At 40.7% G+C, this 22,415-nt stretch overlaps 1 protein-coding gene across 9 annotated transcripts in view; it reads left to right on the plus strand.

Moving 5' to 3' along the window:
* CACNB4 (calcium voltage-gated channel auxiliary subunit beta 4) overlaps positions 1-22,415 on the plus strand; it is a 282,377-nt gene that overhangs the window by 240,756 nt on the left and 19,206 nt on the right. For all 9 annotated transcript variants that reach the window (XM_025261447.3, XM_025261438.3, XM_044935379.2 and 6 more), the window contains 3 exons: positions 7,819-7,928; positions 13,550-13,701; positions 15,762-15,857. In XM_025261447.3, coding sequence (XP_025117232.1) covers positions 7,819-7,928; positions 13,550-13,701; positions 15,762-15,857 — 358 coding nt within the window. The remainder of the gene's footprint in view (positions 1-7,818; positions 7,929-13,549; positions 13,702-15,761; positions 15,858-22,415) is intronic.

Here is a 22,415-nt window from a genome sequence, read left to right on the forward strand (position 1 = left end):
TGAGCAGACGACCCACAAACTGTAGAACAATATATCAAAGAAATTCTCATACTGTTAAGAAAGAAAGTTCTAGGACCCACGACAGATTTCCCAACCTGGGGATCCAGCAAAGAGACTGAGAACCCCCAGGGAATTTGACTTTGGGGGCCAGTGGGATTTGATTACAGAACTCCCACAAGAATGGGGAAACAGACTCTTGGAGGGCACAAACAAACCTTGTGTGCACCAGGAGCCAGGAGAAAGGAGCTTTGTCCCCACAAGAGACTGAGACAGACTTGGCTGTGAGTGTCTAGGAGCCTCCAGCAGAGGCGTGGGTTGACAGTGGCCTGTTGTGGGGTCAGGGGCACTGAATACAACAGTGAGTGCATAAGTCCCTTTGAAGGACGTTGCCATTATGGTCATTACCCCTACCATAGTTTGGCCTCAGACCAAACAACAGGGAGGTAACACAGCCCCACCCATCAACAGAAAAGTGGATTAAAGGTTTACTGAGCAGGGCCCTGACCATCAGAACAAGACCCAATTTCCCCCACAGTCAGTCTCTCCCATCAGGAAGTTTCCATAAGGCTTTTATCCTTCTCCATCAGAGGGCAGACAGAATGAAAACCACAATCACAGAAAACTAACCACACTGGTCACATGGATCACAGCCTTGGCTAACTCAATGAAACTATGAGCCATGCCATGTAGGGCCACCCAAGACAGATGGGTCATGATGGAGAGTTCTGACAAAACGTGGTCCACTGGAGAAGGGAATGGCAAACCACTTCAGTGTTCTTGCCTTGAGAACCCCATGAATAGTATGAAAAGGCAAAAAAGTATGACACTGAAAGATGAACTCCCCAGGTTGGTAGGTGCCCAATATGCTACTGGAAAAGAGTGGAGAAATAACTCCAGAAACAATGAAGAGATGGAGCCAAAGCAAAAACAATGCCCAGTTGTGGATATAACTGGTGATGAAAGTGAAGTCTGATGCTGTAAAGAAATGAACCTGGAATGTTAGGTCCATGAATCAAGGAAAATTGGAAGTGGTCAAACAGGAGATGGCAAGAGTGAACACTGACATTTTAGGAATCAGTGAACTAAAATGGACAGGAATGGGCAAATTTAATTCAGATGACCATTATATCTACCACTGTGGACAAGAATCCCTTAGAAGAAATGTAGTAGCCCTCATAGTCAACAGAAGAGTCTGAAATGCAGTACTTGGGTGCAATCTCAAAAATGACAGAATGATCTCTGTTCGTTTCCAAGGCAAAGCATTCAATATCACAATAATCCAAGTCTACGCTCCAAACACTAATGCTGAAGAAGCTGAAGTTGAACGGTTCTATGATGACCTACAAGACCTTCTAGAACGAACACCAAAAAAAGATGTCCTTTTCATCATAGGAGACTGGAATGCAAACATAGGAAGTCAAGAGATACCTGGAGTTAACAGGCAAATTTGGCCTTGGAGTACACAATGAAGCAGGGCAAAGGCTAACATGTTTTGCCAAAAGAATGCACTGGTCAGAGTACAGGCTAGATTGCCTTGATAAATAGAGCCCAAAATGTATAATGAATCAAACTCGGTGGAAACTTATTGTTGCTCATTGCACAGTCTGAGGCAGGTGTTCCTCAGCTGGAAGGTGGGTAGGATGGAGAAGGGAAGGATGGGAAAGAAAGTTTGTCCTGTGCATCATTTGGGACCGCTGGCCTGGGGTTGATCTCTACAATCAGCTGTAGGGAGAGGAGTGAACCAGCTTTTCTAGTTCACACCATTCTCACATTTCATTGGCTAGAACTTAGACATGTGGCCACACCTTCTTGCAAAGGAGGCTAGGAATTACAGTCTAGCTATGTGCCCAGGAGGAAGACAAAATGGATTTTGTTGAACAAATAGCAGTCTGCCATATTTATCTAGTGGACACGAGGGCTTAATAAGAAAGCCATAGATGTATCCTATTCTCTCTCTCTTTTTAAACAAAATAGACAGAGAATGAAGTAATTTCAAAGAAAACAAGTGAAAAGTACTGAATACTAGACTATTGGAGTTGGAAGGAAATGTAAAAAGTCCTTATATTCTAATCTCTTAAGTCAAACAACAGGTAGATGGATACCCTGCTTCTGTTTGTAACTTTTGAGTACCGGGAATCTACTTCTTAAAAAAGGCATTGCAAAGAAACAGCTGAACTGTGGCTTTTTAACTTAATGTTGGTTTTGATCCTTGCCTCTGATGACAGGGGCCATGACCCTTACCTTCATGCAGCTCTCCCTGGGTTGTTAATAGTTGATATGCCCGGCTCAGTCAAGCAGGCTTCCTTCAGCTGTGCTTGGAGTCACATGGCTTTAACCTGTGGACCTTTATTTAAGGAAGTTCTGAGCAGTGCTTCATCCTGTGGCCCCACAAGAGCTCTTGAGCTGAACAAATGCCATCCCACATGCAGTCTAAGTTTCTGTTTGTTTTGGTCCCCATATAACATTCGTATAAACAGCAGTGTTAGTAAAGGTTTGCACAGTAGGACCTTATGGAAAAGAAGGAAGTAATTATTGTAATTTAGCAAAGAGAAAGTGACTGACTTAATTACTGCCTTCAAGAATGAAAAATCTGAGGTTCTTCCTCAATCTTCAGACATAGAGAGAGGAAGTGCATTTAATTGTAACAGCAGAGATTTATCAGCTTGAGTTACCTGATTCATCAAGCATACACTATTGAAGATGATTTTAATAGAAATAGAACTAAAATTCCAATGCCAAGTGATCCAGGGTGTCTGGTGGCACAGCAGAGGGTATAGAGATGTGAGGAGGAATACAGCAGCAGCAGAAGGTATGTGTGTAGAGAGACTCTGCCCAAGAGAGATCTGATGTATGGCAGAGTTTGAGAAAGCTAGATAATAAAGGTGGGAGTAGGAGAGAGGGCTTGCTTTCAAATTAACAGAGGCCACTGCAGCAGAAAAACTATAATACATTCACTGGTGTATATGGAAACTTGGATTAGGAAAAGGAAATATGCTTGTAGTTTCACTGTGACTCTGACATGTCTGCTGTGTGGGGAATATCCTTACATTTTGAGCCATGACAATCTGCTGCATTGTGTTCCACCAATTAATAAAAGGAGGAAAAACAACAAATAGTCTTTAATTGAAACCAGCCAAGAGAACAGTTACACAGCGGGCTTTTGCATAGCAATACAGCATAAACAATATGTTCTAATGGAAACCTCCTCCATGTTTCACTGGCTATGAATGCAGTAGGTTAGACAAAATAGGATAATTTCTTTTTCAGAAAGAGCCAAAAGAGAAAAAGAAACTGCCTAAAAGTCTTTCTTCTTCAGTACTATTTTTCAGATCTTGGTTAAAAAATAATTCAACAAATTGAATTAAACACCAACAGTGTCTCCTACAGAATCATATACTTACTCTTTTATGATACCTTAGAAATGATTTGAATCAGTTTAAAGCTACTTATTTTACAATTGTATTGTCATTCATTGCTTGATGGATTCATTGCTTAATAAATTCAAGGCTTAACTAGAATGTATCTAAGAAAGAATGAAAAGCACAATACTGAATACTTCCTCAGGGAACCCCTGTGCATGTGGCTATCCATGACAGTTCCTATGCACAGGTCATAAACTAAGTGAATGAGTCTAACGAGCTGGTACAATGCACCAGCCTGGCAGGGGCACAGTGCATGCACAGTGGCAAGGAGCTTTTCTCTCTTCATTTCGCACCACAAACATTCATCAGGGATCATCCTTTCAGATGAGGTTTGTTCAGCTGGTTGAATCTACCATTCACAGGCTGAACAGCAAGCAGTCAAACCAATTGCAATGTGTTGACCTATGCTAATAATTTCAAATCCCAACAAAGTTGTAACTTTAGGCTTTTTGACAACTGAATCAGATCAGCTCTGTGGCAGTTATAGGACACTTTGTAACCAACATGATTATGGCCCCAAATCCTAAATGAACATACAAATAGGATCTGAAGCTACTAGCCAAGGCATGCTTTAAAAAAAGGTTTTAGGAAGAATTTAAAGAAAGGAGGCTAAAAATATAATTGAGGGAGACTCAAAGAAATAGTATTTATTTATGAAAGGAAATGGCAACAGCTGATGCTATCACAAAGCAGCCAAGACATGGAAGAATGAAAACAACTTGTAATTGTAGGCGACAAATGGAAAAGAACAATACAGTGCCTTCTGTTTCATAACCAATAGCACCCTCTTATCAGCTCCTCCTACTCTCTATTCAAATGCAGACTCATCCGTGGACACTCAAGCACTCGAGATAATTTGAATTATTCAAATATGAATATTTAAATTAACAGATTTTGATTGTAACATGTCTGACCTTATTCTCCCACCCTCAAAGTATATGTAAGTTTCATGGACTCTGGCAATGGAAGAGTTCATGCTATAACTATGAATGAGTATTTAAGAAAACACTTTTAGATATTGCCTCATTTGTTCCTAGTGACTGTCTTGTGAGATAGTCTGGCAGAACTATCATCCTGATGCTCAAAAAAATGGCATGATTTGTCCATGGTCACGCAGCCAGCAGGAAGATCCAGCCAGAGGAAGATCAGAGAGACTCCCCAGGTCCATGTATGCCTTCCCTTCCTTTCCTTCTCCTGACAGTGTGCTCTCTGATCTTTGGAATGTTTTTCCTTTGTGAAGAATAAGAGTTTTTTTTTTTTTTTTTTTTTTTTTAAACTAATATACTAACAGGGTTGCATATTGGATGTGGTAAGGATAGAGTATAAAAGGATCTTTAGCTTTCCATTATCAACCTGGAAATACTAATTATTTTTGAATGAATGTATCTCACCTGAGGGTAATGTCTTTCCATAGATAAGTCACAGAAAACTAAAATTCATAGCACTGATGGAGTGCAGAAATTATGAAGGATTCCAAATCAGAAGTAAGTAACAACTAGGATTCAGATTTACCAGATTTATATATATCCAGTCTGCTGGGGAACTGAACATCCTTTATCCCTCACTAGTAATTACTGACACTGTGTCACAGAGAAGTATCCAAGGGAACGTTTTAGAGATGTATATCAAAGATACATGGAAGTATTAAAAGTCACTAGAAGATATGAAGGTGTATCAAGAAAAGAAGTAGAAAGAGTACTAGTTTAAGTAAAAAAAAAGTATATAAACTAGTAGCATTTAATAATGAATGTAATTACTTTACTGGGGAGCCTTTTAAACAACAAAAAGTTTGGATTTGGTGTCTGATTTTGATAATAGTAAGCATCTTTGCATAGAAAATAGAAACTCCTGCTTTGTCTTATTGGAGGGTTTCTGGAGCTGTGTCTGTCTTCTCCTAAGCTCTTTCCTACATATGTATTTTTATTAAGAAATAACATATTAACAAATTAGCTAACAAATTAGTGAAGGACAGGGAAGCCAGGTGTGCTGCAGTCCATGGGGTCTCAAAGAGTCAGACACAATTTAGCGACCACCACCAACAAATTGGTATTTTATTGACCAGTAAAAGAAGAAAAAGAATCTTTTATTGTCCACACCTTTTTTGTTTTCAGAACACATGAACAAGTTTTCATTTCCTGTTTTTTGTTTGTGTGTTATTATTCTGCCTCTTGGTAAAAACTTTATATATTTTTGAAAATGGCTTTGTAAAAGTGTGTTAAAACCCAGAAAATATAAGAGTACACATCTGCTGATAATCCCTCCAACTTTTAGGAACCAGGGTCACTACTTGGCTAGTATAAAACTAGATTTGATTTTCACCTAAGCAGAACAGGATCTTTGGATCCTCTATCCTCTAAAAGTGAATATTCTAGAAGGTTGAATTCTGCCCCTAGAACTTGATAGTATTTTTCTAATCAGTGACTCCATTCTTAAAACTGCAAACAAACAAAGATGCCAGAAACACAAAAATAAACAAGCAAATCCTATTCTATAGGTAAAATGATCTCTGACCACGACGACTGCCTATGAGATTTCATGCCTCAAGTGCGGCAGCCAGCTGAGTAATAGAGACTCAGATACGGGCTCCACGGACTTTAACCTGACTTAGAAAGTGGCCATCACTCTGTATGGCCCAGATCTGCTCTTGATGGTTTGGCTGGTATCTGGAGATTCGGGGTTGCTGGAGAAGGAAGCTGAAACTGTAAGAGAATTATAAGTCTGGTGATTCAGTGCTGGGCTAGAGCTTGGGAGCCTGTGCTTTAGACCTTCTTAGACGCTAGGGATCCATGTGGAACTTCCTCCTCATGTCTCACTTTTTTTCTTGATAAAATGAAGTTGTACAGACCAGTATTTTCCAGTATCTTTTAGCAGTTGAACAAGTGCTTACAATGAAATCACAGGTAAGGCCTCAACAGAAATGCAGAGGCACTTATTTGGTATTAAGCATGGGAAAGATGGGCCCTGCTGGCCAGCTCGGCCCCCATTCGATGTTCTCAGTGGCCTGAGATATTTCACAAAATTCTTGGTTTCCACAGAATACAGTCTGAAGATGCCTCAAATAATTTATTAGGGCCTGAAAAATTCTAAGGAATTAAAATTCTTTAAACTTCCTCACCATCTGCAGCTTATATATCCAAAACCACCAACAAAGAGTACTTTGCTTTAAAATGGCACCAGAACTTTTTCTGCACAGCCTGTTGCTCTAAAGAAATGATTTCTGACCAAAGAGGACTGTTTTAAATTCTCCCCAAGGATTCAGGTCCCTGAAGTCAAGTGAGGAATCTCCTGAGAGGGCTGACATATCCCTAAATAGGTGTGAGATGACATAGGACTCAATTGTGGCTAACTCTATCCCCTTCTTGCTCTACCCTCTGGAGGAGCTTGAAAGTTGGGGAGAAAGAGTGCATGAGTATAAAAGGGAAGGGGCCTTGTCTGTTTTCTGGAATCTTCTAAGTTCTGAAGATAAGCGTGAGGAAGGGCCCATGATGGCAGTAGCTGGCTTAGAGAGGCATTCTTTGCATTCTGCAGATAGATCATAATTTGAAGTTGAGCAAACCCAGACTAAAATAAAGAACTTGAAAGTTGTAAGTTCCAGAGATTCTCATTTGTTAGATCATATACATAGACAAGATAGACTTCTGTCTCCATTCATTGGCAATGTCTCTGCTTTATTCTTGTCTTGCATGACTGCAGGATACTTTCTAATTTAGGGAAATCCTGGCACAATCCTCACATTGCCCTCAGCAATAGTGTCTTATTTCTGTCCACCATATGCATTCAAAGTAATATGCAAACATGCTAGAGAATCTTGTGCCTGTAGAAAAGAAACCATATTTTTCATATTCTTAGAAATGAAGCATTCCTTCGGGCCTGTGGTGTCATGAGTTAACTGTTGAGCACCAGGAGTGCAACACAGCTACCAACTGGTTGAGTGTCTTTGATGATTAAAATGAAGAGGATTTTCCCCTTTGACCAGCAGCACTGAGGCACTGTGCAGTTCCTGAAGGTCTTGTTCAAGAGAAAATCAGCTATGAATTGTGGGGAAATTGTATTGCTGCTTTCTAGAAAGAACATAGTTTATTTATATGTTTTGATTCCCTCTTGGTATGGTGTGTACTATAAGGAGAATTCTGCAGGACAGACAATAGTGGAGGAAGAGTTTGCATTCTTCCTGGAGTTTTTTTGTTGTTGAATAGCCAAAAACCTTCCTCCATTCTGCTCTGCTTGTATTTTAATGCTAGCCAAAGCCTATTTAAAATACTTGTGGCCAATGTTTTATTATACTGTGGTTGCACTATAGTATGTAAAGTGGTTATTAAGTACTGTGGTTATAAATCGCTTGGAGAGCCCCACCACATTTTTACTGGTTTGTTCTGTTCTGTGTTCCTATTCATAGGATATCAATAACAAGAGTGACAGCTGACATTTCTCTTGCTAAGAGGTCTGTGCTAAATAATCCCAGCAAGAGAGCAATAATTGAACGTTCGAACACTCGGTCCAGCTTAGGTAAGATGTTCAAATGTGCTACTTCTCCAAGCTGCGCTTTCAGACTGGGGTGACACGTGTTGCCTTTGTGAATGCTTTTCCAGTTTGCTCTGATGCCATTCTTTAAAATTTTTTTTCTTTATTCATTTATGTATGGCTGCTCTGGGTCTTTGTTGCTGTTTGTGGGCTTTCTCTAGTTGTGGTGAGCAGGGGCTACTCTTCGTTGTGGTCCTAGGGCTTCTCATTGTGGTGGCTTCTCGTTGCAGAGCACAGGCTCTAGGTGGACAGGCTTCAGTAGTTATGGTGCACTGGCTTTAGAGAACACCAGCTTTGTTTCTCAGAAGCACGTGGGATCTTCCTGGACCAGGGATCAAACCTGAGTAACCTGCATTGGCAGGTGAAATCTTAACCACTGGACCACCAGGGAAGTCCCTGATCTCCATTCTGAATGGAGAAGCACTGATTAACTGATGAGAAGGCCAGTCTTACAAAAGCAGAGAGCAGAGTCGTGCAGCTGATCCTTCTCTATCTCAGCTCCAGTCAGTTAGCTAATTAGTAGTCTGGTGGGAAGAATCCTCAAGAGGCTGTCTTCATCTGTTACCACCTCGGCACACGAAGCCACTCATCCCTGCTTTGCCCAAGTTTCTCAATGAGGCTAATGACGTCTGTCATACCTGAATCACAGCTGACTTGAAAGCAAATGAGATGTCCACCTTTCTCAGATCCTTGGAAGAAAGCTCGATAATGGTGTTCTCAGTGTGGTTTCTGCTGCCAGCTGGTACCCAGAATGGTCACATCCTTAAGTGGATGTAGCAACTATCATTAACATTAAGGAGTTTAAACTTGCCTTTCCTGGTACACCAGTCAGTCAGAAAGCATCATGAGATTCACCATGATGGAGAAGCAAAAACACTAATATATGTGGTTAGCTCCATCAAGCCATACAGGAACAGGGCTGTGGGGGATGGATTCACCAACCACAGAAGTGGGTCCAGGCTGCCTGAAAAGCACAATACTCATCTCAAAAGCCTGTTTGTGGTTTCTGTGATGGCCCAGAGTGGTGCAGTCCACCCATAACTCTCTTTTGCATTTACATTCTGGTCTGCTTTGTGAAAGAATGCTGAACATACCAAATGGGACCGTTGTCAGTGTCTGTGGGAGCAGGATCCCAAACATCAGTGGTTCCTTCTTTAGTTCTCTATTTAGAGCCTTTGACATTACAGAGTGAAACACTCTTAAAGGCACAGTATTTTGACCTTCAAGGATGATGAAGGCAGAGTTGGTGATGATGAATCAGATTACTAACTAAAGTAATATATCATGAGTGGCAAGGATGCCAAGTTAGATTGAAGATTTCTCAAATAAGCATCTGTTCTCCTATCTTCCACCCTCCTTTTCACTCCTCAAAGTGCCTTTGACTTTTAACTGTTCCTTCCCTTTGAAGTCATCCCGTATAATCTATGTAGTCACCTATTGTCAGAGCCAGTGGAGTGGGTGGAGGGGGATTAGTGTAAATAGTGAGAAAGAAACAAGGTAGATATCAGTTCATTGGTTTTCCTTTTCACTCTGTAAAGTCTTATACCCCCAACCACTGGAGTTAATTTAATGACAACATCTTATAATAACCATTCTGTGAGCCACTTATGCCCTTTTGTCTGCTTGTTAATGCATATTTATAGATTCTTTCATTAAATATTTATTGAACACTTTTTACTGCCATGCATTACACCAGACTTTAGGAAGTACAAATGGGACTAAGACAGACTATCTTACCCATGGTAAGAAAACAGAAAAAAGGAAGTGATGGTTAAAATACTGTGTAATAATGGAAATTATGAGCAAAGTACTAAAAGTGTAAAGAGAAAAACATAGGGAGTAAGAGGTATCTGAGAAGACTTTACAGTTTTGTGTTTTTTTTTTTTTTTTTTTTTGAGCTGGTTCTTAAGGCAGTCAAGAATGTACAAAAGCATTGACATAGAAACAATATGTGGTTGAGAAATAAGTGGTTTTTCTTGCAGATCATGCTTAGAAAAAGGAAGTGGAGGGCATGAATTGAGAGCAACAGAAGAGACTGAAAAAATAGGTTTAGGCCAGTATATTAGGGCTCTAGTATGCTTTGCTAAAGAGACCTCCAAAATAGATCCCACAGAATGTTGATTTTATTCTTTTGGCCTTACCACATGGCATGTGGGATACTAGTTCCTCCATCAGGGATCGAAGCCATGTCCCCTGCATTGGGAGCTCAGAGTCTTAACCACTGGACCACAAGGGAAGTCCCAAAATGTTGATTTTTTAAAAGATACAAATAGTATGTTTTTCATGGTCAAATAAATTTGAAATTTATGGATTAAATAGTTGTCAGGTTTCTTCGCTGAAAGACTTCTTAGAGACATGAAGATAAAGAAGGTAATGCATGTTTGAAATTCCTAGAGAAGCTATTAAAAATGGGGTATTTCCCTTGTAGAAAATCCCCTTCTTTGTGTTTGCTATCTCATGACATTAGTGTTCCAAGGTACTCCCCTTGGAAAATGTCATTTGGGCCGCAAAGAGCCATTGACATAGCTTAAGCATTTAGATATGAGAGAAAGATCACAGGTGACAGAGTTGCTATGAGAGCTGAGTCCAGACCAGTGGCAGCCGAGTTATTAGAGAAGTGTTCTCTCAGGTCTCCCAGGATCCTAGTCCATGACTTATCAGAGTTCATTTGTCTGGAATAATATTGTTACAAGGCTTTGACTGGAATCAGCATGGCAGTCAAGATATTGTTAGATTTGGTTAAAGTTTTTCTTTAAAACAACAAAAAAAGAAGGATATGAGGGGACTCCCTGGCAGTCCAGTGGTTGGGACTCTGTGATTCCATTTCAGAGGACCTGAGTTCAATCCCTGGTCAGGGGACTAGGATCCCACAAGCCCTCTGGTGTGGGTAAAAAAGGGGCTGTGTAGATAATAACTTTCTTTCTCACATGTATAATTTAGTTATTGTATTCCTTATACATATCATTCAAGTATTGGACCCACTCCAGTACATAGAGTGGACCTCTGAAGCCTCCTGGCCTGCTCTGCCCCAGCACCTCTCTGTTGATACCCATGGCCCAGGCTTCGTGTAGGTTAAGCAGTAGGTGTGCCTGCCCTCAGCACTTTCACTTGCAGGGCCTAGGTTCAATCCCTGGTCAGGGAACTAAGACCCTGCAAGCTGAACATCAAGGATGAGATCAAGAAAATCTCCCAAAACATTATACTTACCTCATTGCTGGTACAAAGTAAATGAGGCCCAAGTATCTCTGAATTATTTACACAGAGACTCTGAGTGCCTCAAGGGTTCTTTGCACCAGGGCAATCTAGTTTGCCTCACTGCCTTTTTTGCTACTTCAGAAAACATTGTATTAAAATTTGAAGCTTAAAGCAGTATAACCTTGTTTTAGTACAGTCCTGGCCAGGAGTTACATTCAACGGTGACAGTTTAATGGAAAAACAAACAAACAAACAAAAAACCCTACATCCCAACAGCTAAAACTTACTACAATAAAAACAGACTTTATTTTCCAAACTTTTCCATTGGAAAAAAATCTTTCTGTTTCTGACATATGAGGGAAAAAAGGGACAAGTAGGTTGTTGTTGCTAATAAATGTAGACTGTATTTCAGAATTTTTCAAATACGCCAAATTGTCCAGGTTCTTTACATTGCTATATTGAAAGCTAGGCACCATTCAAAGTAATGTGAAATCTTTCAGGCCATTGGTATTGGATAATATGATGACTTTTTTTTCAAATGGAAATTTATTGCCTCAGAATTCTGGAGGCTAGAAATTTAAGATCAAGGTATCAACAAGATTGTTTCCTTTTGAGGAATGTGAGAAAGACTGTCTTCCATGCCTCTCTGCTAGTTTCTTGGGGTTTTTCTGGCAATCTCCGGCATTCCTCTCTTTAGAAGCATCTCTCCAGTCTCTGCATCCATCTTCACACAGGTTCTCCTCTGTGTGTGCCTGTCTCCAAATTTCCAATTTTTATAAAGACATCAGTCGTACTGAAGTAACACTCACCCTAATGACCTCATTTTAACTTGATGATCTCTATAAAGACCCTATCTCAAAAATGAGGTTACATTCTGAAGTACCAGGGGGTTATGACTTCAACATAGGAATCTGGAGGGGGATGCAATTCAACCCATTACAGGAAGGAAATCCGAGAACATGTTGTGAGTCAGAAGTTGAACTAAACAGCTTCTACTAGGTCCTGCTGACTCTTTAAATTAATACTTCTAAAACAGAGCATGCATTAAACATCAGTGATTTTGTGGGAAATAAGAATTTTATAAGAATTTTATGCTATTATGCGGAGCCCTAGAAAATAGTTACATGATAGACTTGAGCATTCATGATCCCACACACCCTGTCAGTCTATTGGGTTAAAAAGGAGATCTTTTGGTGATTGACATAAATTTGTGTTTATTCTGAATAAGCAAAACAAATCATGAGATTCTGGCACATACCCTTTTCAATGAGGATATTTAGAGTGACATCAACTTTTTCTTAGTCCATCTTTGAATTTAAATTAGATGCCTCAGTGTAATTTAGACAAGATTACAATATTGGTAGGTTATACCTGTAGCCAAAAGAAACCAAAAAGCAAAATGAGATCATCTTTCTGAAAATTAAATAGACTAATTCAGATTTTGGACATGCTCAATAAATCAGGGGATTTATAAGAAGATATATTACAACAAGCTTTTATATTTCAGAAATCCATATTATGTTTTGCAGATAATCTGCTTAATTATTACTTAAACAACAGCCAGATTGCTTTGAACATTGAAAATAACTAGATCTTTCATTTGACCAGATTCATGCACAAATTCAGGTCAGTTGTCTATTAAACCTGGCCCAGTAGATTTGCATCGAAATGCATTGTGACACTTTAATATAATTGGTATTAAGTTGTATTTTTTTAATACTGAAGATAATCATGCCATAGAATAAGTCCACTGGCCCTAGCACTTAATGAAGACTTGCTATGCTATGCTAAGTCACTTCAGTTGTGTCCAACTCTGTGTGACCCCATAGACAGCAGCCCACCAGGCTCCCCCATCCCTGGGAAGACTTAGCAGTATGCTAATTGTAAGAGTAGGTCCAGAACATTTAACAAGGATACAAAAATGTGCATATCAGTCAGAACAGATGAGCTGCAAGACTTTATAAAAACATATCCATAAACATTAACCTGTAAACTGTTGATTGGTAGACATATTTCAGTGCGGTTTGTTTTCCATGTGATGTTGCTCTGCACCTGTATTTTGGTTGCTTCCTAAAATGTGGTTTCAGCTTCTAGAGCTAAAATAAAAGTTCTTTAGAACAAAATCACAATCAAAACAACATAGCTATGTAAATAGCTAAATATTAGAGTGAGTGTAAGAAGCAAATCCAGTGCACCATCTCAGTTTTTTCCACCAACTGTTTGGTTTTGGGTAAAATTCAAAACCCGTCTCTCTTTGGAAAAGATCTTAAGTTAGATAGAACTATGAAAATTCAAAAATATTCTGTTTTGCAATGTAGGCTAACATATCTGAAAGAGGTACTATTTTTTAAATATAGGAACTAATTAATAAAAATACCATGACCTGTTATTTGTTATTTCTCTTCTTTTAGCGGAAGTACAAAGTGAAATTGAAAGAATCTTTGAGTTGGCAAGATCTTTGCAACTGGTTGTTCTTGATGCAGACACCATCAATCACCCAGCACAACTTATAAAGACCTCCTTAGCACCAATTATTGTTCATGTAAAAGTCTCATCTCCAAAGGTAATTAGCTCATTTCTGTCTTAAGATTTAGAAGGTCAATTTCTTTTGAAACACTCTTCACTCTGTGTATTTTTGTTTGTGGCAAGGAAAATGTCTTTTTAAGACCCTTTTAATGAATACTGTTTTTGATTCACCTGTTCTGTACAGATTCTTGAAGTTTTGAAATAGCAAATAAAGAAGAATTTATTCCTTCAAGAAACTCACTGTCTGTGTGGTTCCCAAACCAGGCAGTTATGCAAGAATATAATAAAAAAGCAAAAAAAAAAAAAAAAAAAAACAACAAAACAAAGCAGGAAAGATGATGAAAAGTTAAGTCTGGCTTTTCAGAGATTTTAGGGCTATCTTGGTAAATCTCTTGGTAAAATTGATTTTTATATCACCTATATTATCTCCCCAGTTGAGAGAGAAAATAGTTCAAGAAGCACACAAATATTTACCATAAATCTAAAGCCAAACATTACTGTATAACATCTCTCGTGGAAACTTTATAGATCTGTGCATTTATGTTTAGGTTGGGTTCTTCAGGGCTTCCCTGATAGCTCAGTTGGTAAAGAATCCGCCTGCAATGCAGGAGACCCCGGTTTGGTTGTCGGGAAGATCTGCTAGAGAAGGGATAGGCTACCCACTCCAGTGTCCTTGGGCTTCCCCAGTGGCTCAGCTGGTAAAGAATCTGCCTGCAATGCAGGAGACCTGGATTTGATCCCTGGGTTGGGAAGATCCCCTGGAGAAGGGAAAGGCTAGCCACTCCAGTATTCTGGCCTGGAGAATCCTTCAAGGAATATAATTATTCTATGATGAAGCACAATGGAGTATCTGCCATGTATCTTTATGCCAATGGGGGAGACAAAAATAAAAGTGAGACAGCCTCAAATCGGTCCCTTTTTTCCCTTACAAACTTTTATATATCCATTTATTTATTTATTTTTAAATTGGTCCCTTTTGACTTGGATGTTTTTTAATTTTAAAAACGTGATGATGTTCTAAAAAGTGAATATGAAATAGATACCCTTGGGAGGTACTACCTTAACAATCAGTTTCTTTCCAGTGGCTCCAAGAGTTCATTTTCTTGCTTAAATGCGTATTCGACTTCAAACCGGACCAGTAGTCTCCTCTCCCAGGGGAAGCATGTGCCCTTCCCAACCCTCCTGACCTCCTCAGCCTTCCATCTCTCCAGGCACTGGTTCTGTGCAGGGCGGGCTTGGAGTTCTGACCAAGCCAGGACCTTTGGGCAATCATTAGAATGGAGTGAAATGGCTTTGACCACTTAGAGTCGCTGACCCAGAACTGAAGGGGAGTCAAGCACCCTTCACTGCAGCGGAATAGAGTTCAACCCTCTCGCCCCAATCGCCAGTGAGTCCATAAGTGCAGGAACCGGTCCCCTCGTGGATATGTGTGCTGTGGTATCATAGAGCCTCATAGATTAGTACTATTTGCAAGGAAGCATCCTATTTCAGCTAAAAAATAATTAAGGGAAAGAGGAGTATATAGAAAAATGCCATTTGGGACACAGCAGTGCCCCAAAAGACATAGGTATATCACTGGTTTATATGTAGCAATATACCAGTGCAAATGTTTTGCCTAGATTTTGAAGATGAAATTGTCCTGTTAATGTCAGATTAGACTGGAATGCCTTAATAATTATCAATGATATAAAGAGTCAAATATATAAGTGACTCTGATATTGATCAGACATCAAGATAGTGAACCAAAATGCTACTCAACTGAATTTGGACATAAATGATCTGGTACAGATCAGTGCCTCCACTTTTGCAGGGCTCTTTTTGAAATCTCTGGATAAAATCTAGGAAGGGGACTTAAGAACCCACCAAGACCTCATATGCAGCAAGAATAGGATGGACATATCAAATCCACTGTAACTGAAAGCCAGTGTAACTGAATGATGTCGCTAGAGAGTTTATATGTATACCAAACTTGTCATTTTGTGTTTCCTCCCTATTAAATACTCAGAGTTAAACAGACTCTGAAAAAAAAAATCTTGATTTATTTGGTTCTCTTTCAACTCACTGATAGTATCTCAGATTCATGTCTTCTTCTATCAGGTTTTACAGCGGTTGATTAAATCGAGAGGAAAGTCTCAAAGTAAACACTTAAATGTTCAACTGGTAGCAGCTGATAAACTTGCACAGTGTCCCCCTGTAAGTACAATCATTTTTTTTTGTCTTAATCATTCTTGACTAGTTAGAAGAGGCTGGTGGGTTTTTATCATATTAGCATTGTCATTTTTATTCTAGAATGGTCATGATAATGGTATGTTGTCATAAACCTAAAGGATTTCTTGGAACAAACTGCTGCTGTCACTTTGGCTACCCAGGCATCCAAAGCTTGGTTATTGTCTGCCACGTAATAAGAAATGAACTTAGTGTCCAGGGTCCAATGTCCTTAGTGCCACCTTGATTGCCTTGCAGACACTCAGCAAACTACTTAATGCAGTCATGTGGATGCTTTTATGAAAAGAAAACAACAAATAAGACACACTGATTTGACTTTAACTTGTCTGCCAGAAAGTTCTGATAGGCATAAAAGATTATGACACCGAAAATTGAGAATTTATTAGAACCAGAAGAGCCCTGTGGTTACTGCAGATGAAAAGGTCAAGGCTAAGTAAGGTGAAAAACTGTATTATAACAATTTTTCTTCTAAGGCCACTGCCAGAGAACAGCTGCTGAGTTCAAAGCTGAGCAAATAGTGAGGAAGTGGGAGGTTGGGGGATGGTAACTGTGTCATGTGGGTCACAAGTGTCTACACCTGCTCGGCTGATTTACTATTTCTGTAAAGGAAATAACTGTTTCTCTAAGGAAATAACTGTCTACTAATTTAATTTACTAGGTTTTGTTATATACTTGTATAAGGATCATTTGTGCTCTGTGGAGCCATAAAAATCTAATTCAGATGTTTAGAGAAGCAACAATGTAGCTGTTAAAAATAAAGACTCTGAAGCTGACTGCCTGGGTTCAAATCTACCCAAATCTATCACATCCCTAGTTATCTCATCTTGAGCAGATATATGGTTGGATTGATATAAAGGCTCAATGAGTGAATGTATAGTAAAGCTCTTAGAACAGTACCTAGCACATAATAAGCAGCATCTAAATGTTTCTGTTATAATTACTGGATGTACTTTGTACTATGACGTGCCGACCTGTCAGACTGTGAGGATCTGTGCCTGTCAGTTTCACTGTTATGTCTCAAGTTCCTATCATAGTAGACCCGCAATAAATATTGAATGAATGAAATGATGTAGAGGCACTAAGACTACAGGGTAAGAATCAGGATATACAGGCAACACATTAGACAAGTGTCTAATGTGCCAGACTCTGTGCTAGATGCCTTACCTAGATTATCTCTAACCCTCACAATTAGTCAATTAAGCAGTACTATCCCCATTATATAGTTGAGTCAACTGAAGACAGAGAGGTTAAGTGATTTCCCTAAGGTACATAGCAAATTAAGATTAGATTTAGGTCTTCCTGGCACCCAAGCCAATTTCCTTCTCTCACAATCCAAGCCACCTGTTCACACACCCAAACATGGTTACCTGCCTGCAGATAATTTTGATAGGTCAGTCTGGAATGCTATATTAAGAAATCTAACTTCACATTGCTGACTACTGAAGTTCACTTACACATGGAATCCATGCTTAAAGTACTGAGTAGATATAGAAGTGTGTTACTCAGTCCCTGACCCTATAATGCATCCCACTTGGAGGAAGCTAACCTTGAACTGAGCAGCTACCAAAAGACAGGAACTATGCTATTGTTTTAAATTTTTAGAACAGTTTTCTAGGGGTAGTTATATCAGTTGGGTTTTCTGAGAAGCAGACACTTAAGTGAATTCAAAGTACAGATTTATTAGGGAAAGTGCCTATGAGAGTGAAGAACCTGGCTTAAACGTCAACATTCAAAAAACTAAGATCATGGCATCTGGTCCCATCACTTCATGGCAAATAGAAGAGAAAAAAATGGAAACAGTGGCAGATTTTATCTTCTTGGGCTATAAAGCCACTGCAGACAGTTCAGTTCAGTTTAGTTCAATCGCTCAGTCATACCCGACTCTTTGCAACCCCATGAACCACAGCACACCAGGCCTCCCAGTCCATCACCAACTCCCGAAGTCCAGCCAAACCCATGACTATCGAGTCGGTGATGTCATCCAACCATCTCATCCTCTGTCGTCCCCTTCTCCTCCTGCCCTCAGTCTTTCCCAACATCAGGGTCTTTTCAAATGAGTCAGCTCTTCACATCAGGTGACCAAAGTATTGGAGTTTCAGCTTTAGCATCGGTCCTTCCAATGAATATTCAGGACTGATCTCCTTTAGGATGGACTGGTTGGATCTCCTTGCAGTCCAAGGGACTCTCAAGAGTCTTCTCCAACACAACAGTTCAAAAGCATCAATTCTTTGGCACTCAGCTTTCTTTATAGTCCAACTCTCACATCCATACATGACCACTGGAAAAATCATAGCCTTTACTAGATGGACCTTTGTTGACAAAACAATGTCTCTGCTTTTTGATACGCTATCTAGGTTGGTCATAACTTTCCTTCCAAGGAGTAAGCGTCTTTTAATTTCATGGCTGCAATCACCATCTGCAGTGATTTGGGGGCCCCAAAAAATAAAGTCTGACACCATTTCCACTGTTTCCCCATCTATTTGCCATGAAGTGATGGGACTGGATGCCATGATCTTCATTTTCTGAATGTTGAGTTTTAAGCTAACATTTTCACTCTCCCCTTTGACTTTCATCAAGAGGCTCTTTAGTTCCTCTTCACTTTCTGCCATAAGGGTGGTGTCATCTTCATATCTGAGGTTATTGATACTTCTCCCGGCAATCTTGATTCCAGCTTGTGCTTCCTCCAGCCCAGTGTTTCTCATGATGTACTCTGCATATAAGTTAAATAAGCAGGGTGACAATATACAGCTTTGACGTACTCCTTTTCCTATTTGGAACCAGTCTGTTATTCCATGTCCAGTTCTCACTGTTGCTTCCTGACCTGCATACAGATTTCTCAAGAGGCAGGTCAGGTGGTCTGGTACTCCCATCTCTTTCAGAATTTTCCACAGTTTATTGTGATCCACACAGTCAAAGGCTTTGGCATAGTCAATAAAGCAGAAATAGACAGTGACTGTAGCCAGAAAATTAAAAGATGCTCTTTGGAAGGAAAGCTATGATGAACCTAGACAGTGTATTAAAAAGCAGAGACATCACTTTCACTATCAACCACAAAGGTCCATATAGTCAAAGCTATGGTTTTTCCAGTAGTCAGGTACAGATGTGAGAGTTGGACCATAAAGAAGGCTGAGCGCCAAAGAATTGACGCTTTTGAATTGTGGTTCTGGAGAAGGCTCTTGAGAGTCCCTTGGACTGCAAGGAGATCAAGCCAGTCAATCCTAAAGGAAGTCAGTCCTGAACATTCACTGGGACTGATGCTGAAGCTGAAACTCCAATACTTTGGCCACCTGATGTGAAGAGCCAACTCTCTGAACAAGACCCTGATGCTGGGAAAGATTGAAAGCAGGAGGAGAAGGGAGCAACAGAGGATGAGATAGGCTCACCAACTCAATGGATATGAGTTTGAACAAACTCAGAGATAGTGAAGGACAGGGCAGCCTGGTGTGCTGCAGTCCATGCAGTTGCAAAGATTCGGACATGACAGAGCAACTGAACAACAACAACAAATGCCTATGAGAAAAAAAAAAAAGGGTGGAGGGGAACGGAAGCAGAACTGGAAGGAGAGCCTCCAGATCTGATGCAATTCTGACTCAGTGAAAGGAAAGAAGGAAGGAAAAAGTGGGGAGGAAGACCTTCAGACTGTGATGGAGCCTTGATAAAGTCTCCCCCTAGGAGCTGGGGATTCCCAGAGTACTAGAGGATCCTCCGGAGAAGGCAATGGCACCCCACTCCAGTACTCTTGCCTGGAAAATCCCATGGGCGGAGGAGCCTGGTAGGCTGCAGTCCATGGTTCACGAAGAGTCAGACACGACTGAGCGACTTCACTTTCACTTTTCCCTTTCATGCATTGGAGAAGGAAATGGCAACTCACTCCAGTGTTCTTGCCTGGAGAATCCCAGGGACGGGGGAGCCTGGTGGGCTGCCGTCTATGGGGTTGCACAGAGTCGGACACGACTGAAGTGACTTAGCAGCAGTAGCAGCAGAGGACCCTCATTTTGGGCAGAAATGTTCTGGCTCTAGTCTCCATACTCAGGCAGTGTCTAGGAGCAGCCCAGGGAGAGCATGGCCTTGCTTGAATACCTGGTGGATCCTGAAGGCACAGCAATGCAAGGCTATCTGCTGACTGCTCTCATCACAGCAGGTCCTCACTCCAGGGCAATGGGGGCATACACCTCTGTGACACCAGAGTAAATAACACTATTCTTAGTTTCTCCAGGAGAAAGCTAAGTCCCCATTAAGAAATTTATTGGAAGTAACAATTAGTTGTGCTCCAGTATAAATAAAAAAATAAGTGAGCCCCAAGACTCAACCCTGGATATGTCTGACTCCAAAGCTGTGTCCACTGTACCGCTCCACTAGGACACATAGCTGTGTCGTGTGGATGGATTTCTGGCCCCCAAGTTCACTGTGTGAGAAACAGCACATTTTCCACTTTGACCCCTAGCCCACTTGGGCAGGCAGGATGCTTAGCCATGCTTGCAGCTGCCTTTACCCTAACCAAGAGCAGAACAAGGACCCCCAAATGGTAAGGGTGGGGGTGGCAAGAAAGTTGAGAGAGTGAGGGGAGGAGCTCCAATTCAGAGAACCAATTCATTGACCAAATCCACATGGTCCTTAAGAATGGGTGCTGTGGGACTTACATGGTGGTCCAGTGGCTAAGCTTCTGAGCTTGCGATGCCAGTGGCCCAGGTTCAACCCCTTGTCAGGGAGCTAGACCCCACATGCCTTAACTGAAAGTTTGTATGCCTCAACTAAAGATCCTGCATTTCGCAACTAAGACCGGTGTAGCCAAATAAATATCTTGAAAAAGAATGGATGTTGTGTTGCATCAGACCTTATTGGGAGCAAGGGGTCTTTGGCAAGGCAGGGAGACACATAGCCCCTCCTCTCTGGGGCATTGGCAAGAGAGCGCCCTTCTCTGTCAGTATCTTCCTCTGCCCCGCCCACCCCCCATTGCTATTAAAGGAACTTCCTCTTTGCTTTTGTTGTATCTAAAAGTATCCCCACCTTCATTTGTTTCCAGAGGCAGTTAGCACAAAATGTTTCCAACCAGTTTAGGTTTTAAGGACACAAAATCCAGAAGGGGAAATGGAGAGCAGGCAATTTCCTGTAACAAACACCCCTTCTCTCAGCAGACAAGGAAGCACAGACCCTGCCACTTGCTTGAATGGTGGAAAATGAAGAGGGAAATGTACAAAAGCAAAGATGCCAATTAAACATCTCAGATTTCATGGACCATGTCTGAGTTCACCCTGTGAGAGCGGCACTGCTTCCAGGAGGTCCCAGACGTGTGGCTAAGATCTGTAGAGTTTGAGGAGCAGATCTGGGTGGACTTGAGAGCAGTTGGGCCTATCTGATTTCATTTGGCACAGCAATCAGACTTACCCAAAAGGAGGAAGGCATTCCATAATGGCTGTCTAAGTAGAGAGCCTGTCTCTAATTGCATTCAGTTGGAGGTAGGGGTGGGAGTGGAGTGGGACCTGGGACCTGATGTCAGGTGTTGTGGAAGGAATCTCCTGTGGTGAAGACCAAAGGCTGTGGCCTCTGACATCCCTTCCCTACTTTGACACTCTCATTCTACCTAGAGTTTGGATGTGATCAGCATAGACATGTTATAGAGATCATGAGGGTTGTAGAGCCCAGGGAAGAGAAGAGTATAAAATTAAACAGAAGATATGTCAAGTCAAGTAACATGCCTGTTGTTTCAAAACATCGTTAAGATGTTTCACAGAACCACATGTGTGCACCTCTGAGGACATGGTATCCATGCCTCTGTATGGTTAAATCAGACAAATTCGAAGATTTATTCATCTCAGTTCTGTGTAGCTCACTGTCGACTTAAAAAATATTCACAACCTAAAAGTTGAGGGTTATGTTTTATTCCATGGGAATTTTTAGGACTATAAGCCCGAGAGACAGCATCTCAAGTAACCCTGAGAGAACTGCTCTGAGGAGGTGAGAGAGGAACCAGGTTAAATAGAAGTTTTGCAACAAAGGGTAGGTAGTCTTAACGTCAAAAGATTATTTTTAATGAAAAACAAAAACAAAAACAAACCAGATATCTCAAGTTAAGGAATTTAGCAGTTTTATATGAATGGGAAGGTGCAAGAGTCTGGGCTCACTGAAATCATTCCTTTCATGTGCATCTCAGCTAACTGGGGCCCGTACGCTGTGTTTTTTTACATCTTGAGCTCCCCTGGGGCTCACTGTAGGGAGTGGCTGCAGTCTGTGACTGGTATTCTTTTCCTTCCTAAAGTGCCTTTAAGGCTCACCAGCTCACATTGGAGGGCTGCAATTGCTGATGACTGTGACATCCTTTTTACTGATATAGTAGGAAATATTTCATTTCTCATCACCTAAAATCAACCCTCTTGGTGAGAACTAAATGCCATTATTTAAGCATTAGACCTGTTACCTTGCTAGATGCTAAGGAGACAAAGACACATTCCTGCCTTCAAGAAGCATGTAGTCTAATAAGATTCCAGTTGGTTGAGTCAGCAGTTGGCAAACAATCTGTGAGGTCAT

This window comes from Bubalus bubalis, chromosome 2 (genome assembly GCF_019923935.1).
Source record: "Bubalus bubalis isolate 160015118507 breed Murrah chromosome 2, NDDB_SH_1, whole genome shotgun sequence".
NCBI lineage: Eukaryota > Metazoa > Chordata > Mammalia > Artiodactyla > Bovidae > Bubalus > Bubalus bubalis.